Source organism: Strix uralensis, chromosome 1 (assembly GCF_047716275.1).
Source record: "Strix uralensis isolate ZFMK-TIS-50842 chromosome 1, bStrUra1, whole genome shotgun sequence".
In the NCBI taxonomy this organism is placed as follows: domain Eukaryota; kingdom Metazoa; phylum Chordata; class Aves; order Strigiformes; family Strigidae; genus Strix; species Strix uralensis.
The window spans coordinates 95,893,173-95,909,066 of record NC_133972.1 but is presented as its reverse complement, the minus strand read 5'-3'; the positions used below and the strand labels follow the sequence as shown (position 1 = coordinate 95,909,066).

Genomic DNA, 15,894 nt, shown 5'->3' with positions numbered 1-15,894 from the left:
AAACCACATGATAAAATGAGCAGAGAGATAGTGTACTGAGTCTATGTTACTTCAACAAACATCAAGTGAGGGAATTCTGTGGTGGTTAGACAATAAGGTTAAGAAAATATATTTCTTAGGGTTCCCGAACCAAGGAATCAAAAAATCACTATGCAATTTTTCTTTTCTGGTTAACCTCGAGTAGAAATGAAGGGTTGATTTCTTCTATGGATTGAGACATGCCATTTTTGAGCATGTTTATTCAACAGATAACTCCCTTGCAGCACAGCATGTATTTAAAATATCACTAAATACAGCTTCTAAAATTACGTCAACTGATGCTTTTTTGTTGAGACAGCACAACCTTAAATTCTGATTACTTTATGGGAGCATAAAAGAATGATATTTGCCCCAGAGCAGATGATCTCATCTGTACCCTCAACATCAATTAAGTGAAGTTCACAACTGCACTTTATTTCTGATAGAAAAGCCTAAGAAATTCAACTTCACACAGGTAAACTGCAGGACAGTCAATACTTACAACTTCACACCTGAAACAGGAGTTGGGTCAATTTTTTTCCAGCTTCCTCAAGCACCACTAAGCAGTTGGGATGGCCCCTTCAATTCTATCTCATGGATGGGATCTGCCTACAGCATGAGTCTTCAGCTCAGTGTGCAAGTCTTGACAGGTCTGACAGTTTCAAAGTTCAGCAAATGTGGGGGAAACAAGGTGCCACTATAACTACTTTTACACTTTTTGGGGTTTTTTTGGTTTTTTTCAATCTAATAAAATATCAACTCCACAGAGAGCTACCACAGAGGTTCTGTAGAGTAGGTGGCTAAGTGCTTTGTAACCTATGGAATATTTAGAGAAACATTACACTGCTCAACTGGTTTGCTTTGGTTTTTGCATAAGAATAGTTCAACTTCTATAAATAGTCATTGCTTCTCATAGGCATCTTATTTTTCTAAACACTGTTTGCCTATGATTTACCCCTCATTGTTCCTACCCAGAGGAAATTTGGTTTCCACAACCTTTTCTACCTGATTAGGTTAAACACATCCCTTTACTATATTAACAAAGTGTGTTCTCCAAGAAGTTGCTGATCATCAATAAATCCCAATACACTTTACAGTGCTAACATTTCATATCTATGTGTATATGAACGCATATCCAGATAAAATTTAATAAAAATGAAAATTGTAAGGCTCTATCTTTAATGACCAGCTTATTTCAGCCCTTTTCCTTTCTTAACTGTTATTTCAAGCATAAGTATACTTATTTACACATTGGCAACATATGCAAAGACCAATAATCTCACACTATGAGTCTCTGTGTTCATTCTGTCACCTGCACCTTGTTTCCTTGCACCCAATTCCATAAGTTGCACACAATTTATAACCTCAACTCTAACGCCTCTGTTGGACTTATGCTAGCAGAGCTCGTGAATCTTCAGTACGTGCATGTTAACATATGCACACAGATTTAATTTTTTTTTAACTTTTTTTTTTTTTTAAAAACCTGAATTTTAACAGACTAACACAACTTTGCACATCTGGAGGCATACTCCTCCTTGGAGAGAAAGGAATTTAAAAGAGGGACTATGAATCGTCACAGTCCCACCACATAAAACACTGAACTGCATGCTACTAGGCTGATCCCGTCAATCCATTCCATACTTAGAGGTCTGCTTTTATATAAATATGATCTCTGCGACAGTTCCTACCAACTTTAAATAACGAGAAAAGGAAATTTCCAGCTTCCATGGAAGACAGAGCATCTTATTCTAGTCCAGGGAAGACCTATGACAACAGATTTCAGAGCTGAAACATTTTCAGATCTACAGTAGACTTTCTTACTTACTACAGTTTCTGGGAGAGAAAAATGGTGCATTATGCATTCCTAACATTAATTATGCAGATGAACAAATTACAATGTGATTATTATTACTACTACATATGAGAGACGTAAAATGAAAGAGAATTTCAGATCATGTCAAAAATCCTTTGAAAGGGCATGCATTTCCCCTGCTTCTGAAGCTTCTCCTTCATCTTTCACTGGCAAACAAAATACTTGGTAAAGATTCTCAACTGATGGGTGAAATTCTTGCTGTTTGATATCAGGAAATATCATGGAATCACAGAATGGTTTGGGTTGGAAGGGACCTTTAAAGATTATCTAGTTTCAACCCCCCTGCCATGGGCAGGGACACCTTCCACTAGATCAGGTTGCTCAAAGCCCCGTCCAACCTGGCCTTGAACACTTCCAGGGAGGGGGCAGCCACAACCTCTCTGGGCAACCTGTTCCAGTGTCTCACCACCCTCACAGGGAAGAATTCATTCCTTCTATCTAATGTCAATCTACCCTCTTTCAGTTTAAAACCGTTATCTCTCATCCTATCACTATACTCCCTGAGAAAGAGTCCCTCCTCATCTTTCCTGTAGGCCCCCTTTAAGTACTGGAAGGCCACTATAAGGTCTCCCCAGAGCCTTCTCTTCTCCAACCCCAACTCTCTCAGCCTGTCCTCGTAAGGGAGGTGCTCCAGGCTCCCTGATCATCTTCATGGCTCTCCTCTGGACCAGCTCGAGCAAATCCATGTCCTTCTTAAGTTTGGGGCCCCAGAGCTGGACACAGTACTCCAGGTGGGGTCTCACAAGCGTGGAGTAGAGGGGATGAATCACCTGCTGGCCACACTTCTCTTGATGCAGCCCAGGATACAGTTGGCTTTCTGGGCTGTGAGCGCACATCACTCCCTCACAGTCAGTTTTCCATCCACTAATACCCTCAAGTCCTTCTCCGCAGGGCTGCTCTCAATCCACTCTTTGCCCAGCCTGTATTTGTGCTTGGGATTTCCTTGACCCATGTGTAGGACCTTGCACTTGGCCTTATTGAACTTCATGAGGTTTGCACGGGCCCACCTCTCCAGCCTGTCCAGGTCCCTCTGGATGGCATCCCTTCCCTTCAGCATGTCAACCGCACCACACAGCTTGGTGTCATCAGCAAACTTGCTGAAGGTGCACTCAATCCACTGTCCATGTCACCAACAAAGATGTTAAACAGCACTGGTCTCAATACCAACCCCTGAGGAATGTCACTTGTCACTGCTCTCCACTTGGATATATCACAGTCTTTCAGTTAAAACTATTTAGCTGAGAAAATCAATGATAGAAATAGTATATGCCTCTCTACAAAAGGTAGCTTGACAGGATCATCACCTAAGTGAGCAGTTTTTGATGGGCAGTAGGAAAGTAAGCAAGCAAGTTCTTTCAGGAGATACACTCCCTTTCCATATTTCACCATGACAACTTCTGGGGACTTCTTTTTCTTTCTATTAGTTTTTTGCAGCTGTTCATCCATACGCTTCACCAGACTCTCACTCCATTAGTTTTATTTAATAGTTTATACTCCATCTACCATGCCTCTCAAAGGAAGACAAATCAAATAAGTATATTGCTATTTTGGCATACCAGAAACTACAAAAAAAAAAAAAGGCTTTAGTCAGTTATAAATAAAACAGAAGAGTTGATATCTCTGTAAAGTTAGTACCGAGTTTACAACCTTTAAAGTACCTATCACTCAGTACCACTCAGACTTGGCTGATGTTCAGCATCTCACACAGTGTTTAGCTCCAGTGGATCTAGTATTCTAAGATGATTTTACAGAATAGGGTGTTAACGTAGCATTCAAATTAAAAGTTTTGTAGCTGTTAAGAATTGATTTCAGGACTCTGTGTTGGTTTAGCAGCACTAATGATGTCAATAAATACAGAGGACATTTTACTATAGGCATTCATGAAGTCAGTAAATGCCGCAGGAAAAACACAGAAGTCGGAAAGAGGGCTGGTTGAATCCTGCCAACTCCTACTGCAGGATTCATTCAGAGTAGCTCTTCTCACACATCTCTTTTCTTTTTTATACTTTGATACCCCAAGTAGTCCATTCCTAACATACAGGTTCAAAGACAAACCTCTAGGTCATCTTTTCCTTCGGTCTCCTATCTTCACTTTTCCCTTAACTAGCAGTCCTGCAACAAGTCAACTGCTGTGTGCCTACACCAGTTATGTTACTTCGCTATCACATACTGTATACTGCATTGCAAATAGGTTTCAACATGTACTAAGATTTACTTATGATTCCCGACAGATTATTGTGGTGAGTATGAACTACAGCTTGCCAGAATATTTTTAAGTGAAGGAAAACTTTTTCAAGATATGTCAGTTCATAAAAGCTAAGGTATGTCATGGATATGTACTGATTAATATTTTTACCACAAAGGTCAAGAGGGAGTCTGGCATTGAAAATCTTACTAAATGTTATATTATCAATCTGACAATAAATGCTTCTGTACAATTGTATTTCCCACATATATTTACAGCAAAAAGGAATTGGTTTTGTTCAGCAAACTAACTGTGACACTATCTCTGCCTACATCAAAAGATGCAACTGAAACAAGACAATGGAGGAAGTCTCTGTCCCAAAAAAGCCTTAGCATAGTAACGTCGAACTGGAAGGACATCACTAGAAATTAAATAGGACAGAGAACAATAACAGTCTAAAAGGCAGGATCAGGCTAAATTCAAGCTACTCTTCTAAATGTTAGCTGAACCACATTCATAAACCAACACATTTTTAATCAACTTTTAGCACATGGTTCTGGTAATGAGTCAATTATTTGCTTTTACAGTTGCATATACCAAAAAAAGTACATGCAGTGACCCTCAGTTTGTATTAAGCAGTTAAGTGCCAGAATTTTAACTGTTCTACTTTAATTTACAACATTGTGTATGCATGCTATGATAAAAATAACATTTTTAAACTAAATTATACACACAACATGAAAGCTAAGAAAAACGAGATATTTTGTCAGAATAAATCATACTATTTAGTCCATCAATAAATGAGTGATGGTTTGCTGTTCCCAGGTACAGAATGTAACCACTTTAGTTGATTCTCCAAGGTATTGGAGAAAGGGACAGCTGGTACCATTACTCTTATTAAACCATTAAAACGGCAGAACAAAGATACTTTCTGTAGAAAACACAACATTATTTTCTCTAACTTTATGAAAATAATGGAAACAAATCTTTTTTCAATTAAAATTCAATAAATCCTAATTCATGGGAACAAAAAAAATTACACATGTGCTTTCTTAGAAAACCAGGAGGAATGTAATATAATACATCTTAATCCCTACATCTTCATAGCTACAAACTATTTGGAACTCGTTCTAAATTGTGACACTAATGGAAAAATCTCAATTCAAATAAATAAAAAAAATCAGATAAGTTATTAAATGCCTCAGATTTTTACAGATAACATCCTCCAAACAAGCTTTGTTTTGTTCTAACCGGTCCTCAGCAGTCTATCCCAATACTCAAGACAACAACCAAATGTATGAAGAGACTGGCTTGACAAAGCAAGGAACTCATGGGGGAGCTCCAATGCAAAAAGGCTGTATGTATGAGGTGTAAGCAGGGACATCATGACCAAGGAGGGATTTAGAAACACCACACGGGCATTGAAGGATTGTGACACGTTAAACAAAGTTCAGTGGGAGTTAAGACTTGCATGGAATGTCAGGGGCAACAAGAGCAGCTTCTACTTCTGTAATAGTAATGAAAGGTCGAACAGGAAAAATATAAGACAGTTGCTGAATTGGGCAGGTAAACTAGTGCCAGCAGGCACAGATGACACTGAGGGACTCAATATCTCCTTTGTTTCAGTCTCTTCACCAGCACGGTCTCAAAAGCATCTAGTGTTTAGCAAAGGGGTTCAAGAACTACCAGCAGTAGATGCGGCCTGAGTCAGGGATGACTTGCAAGATCTCAACCTGTATAAATCCATGGGATCAGACAAGCTGAATCCATGGACACTGAGATAACTGGCCACTCTTCATCTCTGAGAAGACATAAAGATGAAGGAAGGTCCTCAGTAACTACAGGAAAACAAATGTGGGAACTACAGGACAGTCAATCTCACTTAAGTTCCTGGGAAAGTTATGGAATTAGTCCTCTTGGAATGTACTTTTCTGGACATACAGAGGAGAAGGTGACTGAGAACAGTCAGCATAGATTTGCCAAGGATAAATCATTCCTGACCAACCCAATTGCCTTCTATAATAAAATGACTAGTTTTAAGGATGAGGGGAGAGCAGGGAATGTAATTTGTCTCAAGGCTTTCAACACTGTCTCACTGCAAGTTAGGATGTTACAATCTGTCTCTTCAGGTGGGCAACCAGATGAGTAAAAAGCCGGTTGGATGATCAAGCTCAGAGAGTAAATGTTTAATAGACGTTACTCCACCATGAGGCTGGTAACAAGTGGAGTACCACAAGGGTTGATCCTGGGACCTGTCCTGTTTAACACCTTAATCAACAACCAAGGAGAGACAACAAAGTGCAGTCTGTAAAGTTTGTAGATAACATAAAATTCAGAGAAATGGTTGATAAGCTTGAGGGCAGGGCTGCTATCCAGAGGGACCTAGATGGGCTGGAGGAATGGGTCAAGAGCAATGTCATGAAACTAAATGTACACATGCAGAGTCCTGCAACTGGAAAGGAACAACCCCATGCAACAGTACAGGCTGGTTTTAATCACAGAGGAAAAGGAGTCACCCACCTTTAAATGACACATTCAGCACCAAATTGTGAGTAAACTTTGAAGCCTAGTTGTATTTAACTTGTACAGAATACAGTCCAGGTTATTATATAACAGCACAGAATACACTTTTTTTTTTTCATACCATTCTACATTAAAAAGAGAGGTTTCCATAAAGAGATTAAACAATCCTTAGCCTACTTCTGGAAAAGTTTTTTTGCTCTTACCCCTTACCTTTGTATGCAATAACTGGGTGCTCAGCTCTGTGGCAGTGGGTATCTTCTGTTGTTGTTGGCTCCAGTATTCCTAATACCCCAAGTCCTGCCAACAGCAGTGCAAGGAGGCAGCTTCTTTTCATGGTGGTCATGCTGTCCTCCACAGCAGTCACTTCTAACTAGCTACTCTTCTTGCATTCATGTGGGAAAAGCACCTGGAGAATTCAAAGAAATTTACTCAAGCACAAAAGCAAATCACAAAAAAAAAAAAAAATAAAAATAGACAATTCTTGATGTTTAACACAAAACAATATTGCTTTCTGCCTGTGTAGTATTTGACTCCTTAAAAGTATGCTAGTAGTTGCTCCTCTAATTACTTCATAAACTTATCATCAGTTATACAATTTAGGAATATTGATTTCTTTTATCACCCAGCAAGATTCAAAACCTGTTATTCATTCCCCCCCTCTTCCACTTTAAAGTTTCATTTTGTAATGTGTGTGGGGACAATAATGTTCTGCCACATTTCCTACTTTATGTTTTTTAGATACAGCAAGTGTATCTAAATCTATGTTCCCCATTCATGTGTATCCACTGCCCCTTGCTCTGCCTTCCTCACAAAGGAAAAAATGCTTTGATTCCTTACAAGTATAAGGTAGGAAAGGAATTGCTCCTTCACATTACTGACTGTTTTGATGAAACAACAGCACTAGGGCATGTATTTTTTGCCTATCCATAGAGTGTGTATAGCACAGTACAGAAAGCAGTAGGACAAGGTTGACCTCAATGCTCTGACAACGTGCTTTTGCTTTACAGGTGGGATGCTCCCTGGTTCCAACACTGGCTTAATCCCTACTCATTTGCCAAGACTGATGACAAGGTTACGCACTGCAGATTCTAATGCTGAAGACCCCTTTCTACTAAAATCTAGACACCAATCAACAATGTAATGATTTTCATTCAGTATCAGAATAAAGTTGAGGTTTCAACTCCCCGATTTTTTGAAACATCCAATAACCAGATACTTATTTTATAAGCAACAGAACATCCATGGTGTCAATATCATTTTAGATCCAACCCAATTCCTTTAGCTTTATCATAACAAACATTCCAAGCAGTAAAACCCTAATGCTGTGACACAAAATACTTTTGCCACTAGCAGCTTTACTGAGCCCCACAAGCTTGCTGGCTGACAGCACACAGTTATAAGGCATCACTGCCTTTCGGAGGCAGGGGAGACTGGAGATTTGAGACAACTCCATAATGGCAGAAATGTCATTTTGCTAATTAATGAAGCAATTCAGGAAAAAAAAAAATCAGCAATATTGACTTCTAATACATTTGATCTCACTGAATTGCAGTGTGCTGTTTAATAAGGTGGAAACTTTCTATTTGTGTAAAATAAAACATCCTAAACATGAGAAACAAAGAGCTGTTAATTAAAAGATACTCCACAGTAAGACCAGCGTATCTTAAAAGCTACAATCAAAAAGCAGAATGGGTAATAAATGTTTCTCCCTAACATTTCTGTAGCACCAGCCGTCATAAGATGAACTGCTCTTCTCTTACGACTTTATTTTGCTGCCTTTAGAAGCCTTCCAGCTAAGACCCGGGCACATCTAATCCTCATTAATTTAAACTAAAATAAATAGATCAAAGACATAATGCATCTAAGTGGTACATAAATTTAATAGTCAATTTTATCTCCTCTGCTAAATTCACTTATGTTTCAGGAAAAAAAAAAAAAAAAAGCGAGGGGAGCTTCTTGGCAGCTAAATTCATATTCCTACCTTTCATGTTATGATGTCATGTAGCAATATGAATCTATCCCTATAAATTGCTTGTGGCTTACAGCAAGCAGTATCTGCTCATAGAAATTCTGTGTACTCACATATATAGGGGCATAAAGCACCTGTTCCAATGTTTTGATAGTTAACTTTCTGCAAGAGTAAATTTTTGAGTGTTATGCACTATTCTTACCTAAATTCAACCAGTTTATGTGGGCTATATCATAGCTAATGGATATTGCCGACTTACAGATCATACAAGTACATTACTAACAGCTAGTTATAATTCAGGTTTCTGTAAGATTATGTATGTGTATTTAGGAAGCAAAACAAAGGACAGATACCACATCACAGACTCTCAAAAGCTGTTTTTCTTGCACACAGTACAGCAGCAGGTATTCCAACATCTAGGAATATGGTACTTTCACATTAAAGAAACACAAACTTTATTTCTTTTCATTTGTAAAGTCTCAGAAATACCCATAAATGTGTGAATATAATGGACAGAAATTAAGCAAGAATAAAATGAAACATTTGTACTAGAAGCTCAGCCTTCTCCATCCCCCTCGTAAATGCATGTTCTTTATGTATCCAGACTCCATATCTCAGCCAAGTTTCAAAGAACAGCTCTACCAGGACACACAAAAAAAGAATCCTGTTTCTCCAGAAAGAAAGAAAAAGCCCAGTAGACTTCATCTAGATACTAAAACTGTACATATTTATGGATGCCGTGGTTTTCATTACAAAAAGAATACTGACTTTCATGGGATTAATCCTGGTATTAATAAAGACTAAGATGTAAATGTTGACAGGTCTGATGTCTTGTATCCTGCAGGTATTGAGAAGATTTCTTCCCACCTATCCCCTGTGTGCACAACTCGGTAACAGAAGCAAAGATTCCTTTACCGCAATACCTTTCCTCAGCCTCTAAATCCAAACGGCATCCTCTGGAAAGACAGGCTATTTACATGCCATAGTTGGTCTCTGACATAGTTGTTTACATGTATAGTTATGCTGCGAGAGAATTTTGGGGCCAAAGAATTTTTTTTCCTACCTAGCTGAACTTCTCTCACTGCATGCATCTCACATGGTAAAAACAGAGGCAGGAAACACTCCTTTCTCTCAATCAGAATACCCAAAGACAAGGTTAGACTTTGAAGGAAAGACAAAGAAGGATGGGAATGTAGTTCTGATAATATATCTCAGAGAAAAACAGTAACAGTTTAAGTTTCCCTCTACCTGTTTACATGTATTGTGTTATTTTATTAATTTAAGTGTATTAATTATCTTAGATGTATTAATTTAAATGTACTAAATACATTGTGGGGAACTGCAGGTAGAAGCGTACTTGCAACTACTCAGAGAAGAGTCTTTAGGGACCCTAATCAGGCAAGGTAACAGTAAATCAAGGTAGAAGACAGAAACCTCATCACAAGTTCTCACATGAGAAAAGGACAAGCTTTATGTCAGCTGAGCAAATGAGAGGAACAGGAACTCACTATCAACTTAATTACACAACAGTATGCACAGAAGCAGAAAGAAAAGTGAGTCTGGAAATTGCACTCAATACACTACTAGATTTTAAAAAGAAATTAAAAAACACAAAAAAAACCCCACCACCAACCAAACAAAAATACATACCAACAAAAACCCACACGACACCAACCCAAAAAAACCCCAAAACACAGCTAATAAAACACATGTACCCACAGCATGAACAGATTAACAGACACCTTAGGAAAGCCTTCAAAACCAAATCCTTTTCCACAGTATTTGCAGGGGTTAGATTGCTCCCTCTTGCACATCCTTGAATAAGGACTGCTGCTCAAGTTCCATCTCTGCCTGAGATACAGGCTGTAAGAGTGAGCCTGTGGAGGCAGCACCTGAACTCCGCATCCACACAGCTCTGAAATACCGCAACTGAGAGTCAGAAGTTTTGAAGCAGGCAAAGGAGTCTTTCCTGAAACAGGCTCTTCTCCTTACTGAAAGTGCAACTATTGTGCCAAGAAATGATGGTTAGCCTGGAGCATAAGACACAAAAGCCAAGAGAACCCTAAAGATGAAAAGTCTAGGCTAGTTTCCTTGATTTCTGTTTAATTTCCATATGCAAATCTCTCTCAGCAATGAAATATAATGGTTGAGTCAAAACTCTTCAAAACATAGCCATAATATTGACACTGACCACCTTTTTAACTATTGCTATACATTTAGAAACCAGTACATTGACCTGTATTATTTGTATAGCTTTTCCAGCACAGACCTTTAATCAGACTTCTCACAAATTGCATTTTACAAGTCTGTAAAACAATCCGAGGACGCAAAAAGAAAAAAAAAAAAAAAAAAAGGCAGTATAAAATGTAATATATTTCAAAATATTATTTTATTTCTATATGTAAAGGGTCTTGTGCACTTATTCTCTCCCTCATTCACTTTTTTTTTTTTATCTAGCTTGCCTAGAAGAAATATGAAGATGAATGAGGCCCATTAGCTAACGGTATTTTTTTTTTTTTTACAAACATAGTATTTACTTTCTCCATCTCAGTATTTGATGAGGAAAAAAAAAAAGCAATTCAAGATTTTCTATTTTAGCTGAGCCAACAAAAGATACCTATTGCTAAAGAGAAAAAGTGTGAACAGCTAAGCAGGGAAGGCAGGTAACTGCTATTGCGAGGTCCAAGCAGATTCATTTAGAGACTGTTCCCTCCAGGCGCTGAAGTCATATATTTAAAATTAAATAATCAGAGTGTCAATATTTCTAGATCAGTTAAAATACACTGTGTTGGAAGTACAATTTATCTCTGAATTATAAACTACATTTGCTTCTATTTGATTAAAATAAGCTGCTGTATAAAAAAAGAGACTTGCCACGTTAACGGCAGCTGTCCAGCAGCAAAGACGCTTTCAAATAATTAGCTGGTTCTAAGTGTCAGTTTAACCACACTTTCAGTGAATGATGAAGTAAACTTATGTCAATATGAGTATACAAACAGCAGAGTTTGGCATGGTTAAAAGATGCCAGTTTCAGGACTGGTTTTAGGAACATTCATCCACAAGCAGGTCTGGGGTTTCTTTACATGCACACCAGTGTCTACTCTTGCAGATGCTGCTCATGTACTTTGCCATGGGAGACTCATTCCACTTCCCCTGGGCACTTCGTTCCACTTCTTGGTTTGCAAAATGATAAAAGTTTGATAAAAATTTACTCATGCTAACTACTTCATAAAACATACACCTTCTTGCACAGGCATGAACCTGAAAAAAAAGTACTTGACTAGTGAAACAGACTATACGTTGTATGGGTTCATTAGAACAGAATTATGAGTCCAAAGAAAGATGTTGTCCCATATTGCTACTGTACACACCTTAAATTATGTCATCTTAAAATACTAGTATCCTAGTACTGCTAGGGGCACTTTTTTACAATTTATTAAAAGAATATAACATTTGCTTCCTGCTGCAAGTGATGAGCAGACAAGGAGAATTGTTTTCTCTTTAGCAAAAAAAGCCCATACTGTTGTGTATTGCTAGTAAGCATACAAACAAATTGGGGAAAAAGGGTATCAGCAGTCATAAAACTGGAATTCATAAATACCCCTACAATGTAGCTCAGTGCCTTTTTCTGAAATGGCTTTTGATTTTTTAAAGGTAAACTCCTCAAATTCATATAAATCTTTTGATAGGAAAACTGCTAGAGAAAGCAATATGTAAAAAAGGCCCTGTCATCACACCTACCAAAAAATCTAGCTAAATTCTCAGGCGGTGTGCACGCTCTCAATTCCCAGTCCTGGCAACAACAATAGTGACAAGCCCTGGAGCCCAGCAGGAAAAAGGGATGGAAGCAGGGGCAGGGAGAGTGGAGGGGCAGAGGGCATTGAGAGGGCCACATCAGTCTAAAACAACAGTGCTCTCCTCTCCTCCTGTGAAAACTGTGAATGTTGTGTGCCAAAGACATTCACATTTCACTTTTTTTCACAAATGAACTGTGATTTTTTTTTCAGTCACCCTTCTCCTAATAGTATTCACACAAGGTCAATAAATATCAAAACTCATTTAAATCTTGTTTCCAAAAAAAACAACCAGTTGTTTTTACTATAGTGATTAATCCTGTTCCTCTGTCAAATGCACAAATAAAAGCCATACCTCTTTATAATATAATTACTTTGAAATACATCCCTTACTCAGTATAGCTTTAGAAAAACAATTTGTATATCACTAAGATACACAATTAGATTAGAGCAATAGCTCAAAGATCACCTCATTAAACATCAAGATGAGACTGGAGGCTATAGAGCTTTTTCAGTGAAACAATCCAGCCGTACTCTATCGTGTCTCATCACTGGACCCAGCAATACAGACTGTTTGCTATGCAGCAGAGTAACATATTTTAATTTGTATTCTCATAAAGTGAGAGTCAGTTTCAATTAACAAACTGATTACCAAGTTCCTTCAACTTTTTCTCAATATTGCCATTCATTTCTGTAGTGGCATAAATTTTAAGATCTGCAAGAGGCAGTCACCCATCAGCTGTCATTGACTAACGTAGTCAAAAATCAATCCTTAAATTCATAGTGGCATTCTGCCAAAAGTCTGCTAATATCTGTAGCTGATGGTGACAACTCATAAAAGAAGAATCTGTCATCAAATCTAGCTCTCCAGCGCTGCTCAAAGAGCTGCGATACTTGCGATTTCCACAAAGGAAGCACTGCTTCAAGAACAGTGGCCTGAGTGAAGCAAGAAGTTTTTAATAATGCCTCAGATCTCATTTATCATGTCATGGGCATGTCTGCCTCATGGTGGCATAGCACCAGTGGACCACAGCTTCCCCGAGCAAGCACCAGCCAACCCAACAGGTCCACATAGAAGAACACCGCAAGCAGCTTAGAGGGAAGAATAAAAGTAGTCAAATCAGTGCAACCTAAGCCCAAGTTCCAACAAAATCTCAGCTCTTTCTTCAAACCCCTTTTTATCTTAACTATCCCTTAGCTCCTCAGACTTCTTGGTATTCTCTCAAGCCCCAGATTCCCACCTCTAGTTTCCTTCCCCTCACAGCTAGTCTCCTGGCCCAGCCACCCAGAGCAGCTTATCCCACACATTGCTTGGGACATCCACTGAACTGTGATCCTCAGTCTGGACATCAGAAGCCAGTCTGAGGTGGTGGAGGGAGGGATTCTCCTCCTCAGACAGACTAGAAAGCCAGCACAGTTTCTCCTTTACAAAATAAGTTTAATGGAAAAACAAAATGGTAATCACTGTTTGCAAATAAAAGTCTGAAAAATGGAGAAAGTTGGAAGAAAAATCAGTAAATTTAACAGCCAGAGGAAAGGCATGAAGTGAGAGAAAATGAGCCAGGAGAGGGCAGAAGTGTCAGCTAGTGCAGGAAAAGGAAATTGAGAGAAGAACTGTAGCAATTCAGGAATGTACACACACACATCCCCACATTCATCTTCTCCTTTCTCTCTATACCACACTTGCCTGCTCCTTTTCCAGTTGGTGCTATTATTGGCAAACCAAACACATTTTCCTAGGGCCCAAAAGATGGTCAACACCATCAACATGGCATACAACACAAGGTGTTCTATAGTAAAAATATACTTTTAGGTGTTGTCAGTAATAGCAGTTCAGTAGACTCACCTTACCACAGGATCCTGTTGGTCTTAGAAAAAGACATAGCTTCAAAACGGGATTGGGCAAATCCTCAGAAAAAGGATCCACTGATGATTATGAAATACCTAGATACTCCCCATTTTGCAGTGTGAAATTTAGAACTTCCTGAGCCTGATACTGCAAAAATATTCAGGAAAAGTCCCACTAGCTGCTTGCTGGGGTCTAACCCTCTTCCCTGAGACAGGTGCTGTTTGTTCCTCACAGAGAGCAGATGCTGGGCTGGATGCACTTCTAACCAAGCACAGCCATTCATTCGTTCCCATGTCCTGCAAAGATCTGAGCTCAGATGTTCGTAGGTTGCATTTTTTTCACTTGTACTGCCATATAGTACATACAAGTCTGCATTTACAAGTTAGTCATAAAGCCTAGTAAAAAGTGAACCTACATATCTAAAACAAGGAAAATCCACTGCACAGCTTTTTACCAAGCACTTAAGTATGTGAGTTGAGACCACAAAGAGAAACAGCATCCAGAATAGCCAGTCCATGGCATTTTTTCTTTAATATTCCCTCACCCATCTAGTAGGAAGTCACAGATTTGGAAAGATTATCTGTCTCCTGGTTATAGCCAAGTCAGCAAAGACCTCAATTTCAACGGAATCATGTACTCATTAACTGGACTGTCCTTACAAACTGTCACAAAACGTGACATAAATTGTATTTCAGACATTTCTTTCAATTTATCCAGCAATGCTGTAAGTAACCCTTACAAATACACTTTCCAAATATCCCTGGCACACTCTTGATTAATAAAATATAATATATAAAGCTATGGGCAACAATTTTTAAGTCAGCATGTATTTTCAATGACTTAGTAATGCTGCTCCTGAATGAGGATGCTATACTACATATTTCTACATCTCAGTAAATGAAAATTATTTGTAAAAAATCTTATTTACCCATTAAACCTGAATATAATGAAAGTATGTTAGTCCACTTCATTGAACAGGAATTAATAAGAAAAACAATGACCAGACAATAAAGTATTTTTAACACTTATTTTCATCATATTTGTTAGCAAATGCAGTTTCAGTTTATGGCAGTGTTTTTTCCTTTGTTTTAAGCTACATAATTATGTTAATTTCACATAACTAATTAAATATTTTTTTAAAGGGAAAAAAAATGTTTCAATCTAGAGGGGAACTACTGCAATGATGAAATTTCTTGAACAGCCTTCAAATTCTATTATTCCCTGGTTTTACTGTTAACATACTTTTTGTAATCTGCTAAAAAAGCATCTGTACTCCCTGTATAATAAGGGGCTCACAGAAAAAATGAATTTTGAAATTTCATCACTGGGAATTAGGAATCTATGCAGGAGCAGACTCACACCTGCAAGTAAAGCTGTGACTATTAATTTGCATTAACCATGTGTCAAAATTTCACTATATATAAAACAAAAAGTATTCTTAAATTACAAAAGCTCATGCTTCAAAAGCTGGCCACATGTCTTGCCTTCTACCATGACCTCTACCCAAATTCAGGCATGATGCAGGATGGGAGAAGGAGCAGATGCTCTAGCTTAGGATGCTTTGTCATCTTTTTCTTTTCCCTTCACATTATTATAAAATGTTTTGTACTGGGAAATATATTTAAAAAAAAAAAAAAAAAAAAAAAGGCAAGCAGGTTTAAAAACATGACTTGATAGAACAAA

General features: G+C 38.2%; 1 protein-coding gene across 4 annotated transcripts in view; it reads right to left on the bottom strand.

Annotated features, from left to right (window-relative positions):
• The window catches only part of SEMA5A (semaphorin 5A), a 354,251-nt gene that overhangs the window by 235,094 nt on the left and 103,263 nt on the right, over window positions 1–15,894 (bottom strand). For all 4 annotated transcript variants that reach the window (XM_074874592.1, XM_074874601.1, XM_074874608.1 and 1 more), the window contains one exon: window positions 6,810–7,005. In XM_074874592.1, the coding sequence (XP_074730693.1) occupies window positions 6,810–6,942 (133 nt within the window). In that variant the 5' untranslated portion in view covers window positions 6,943–7,005. The remainder of the gene's footprint in view (window positions 1–6,809; window positions 7,006–15,894) is intronic.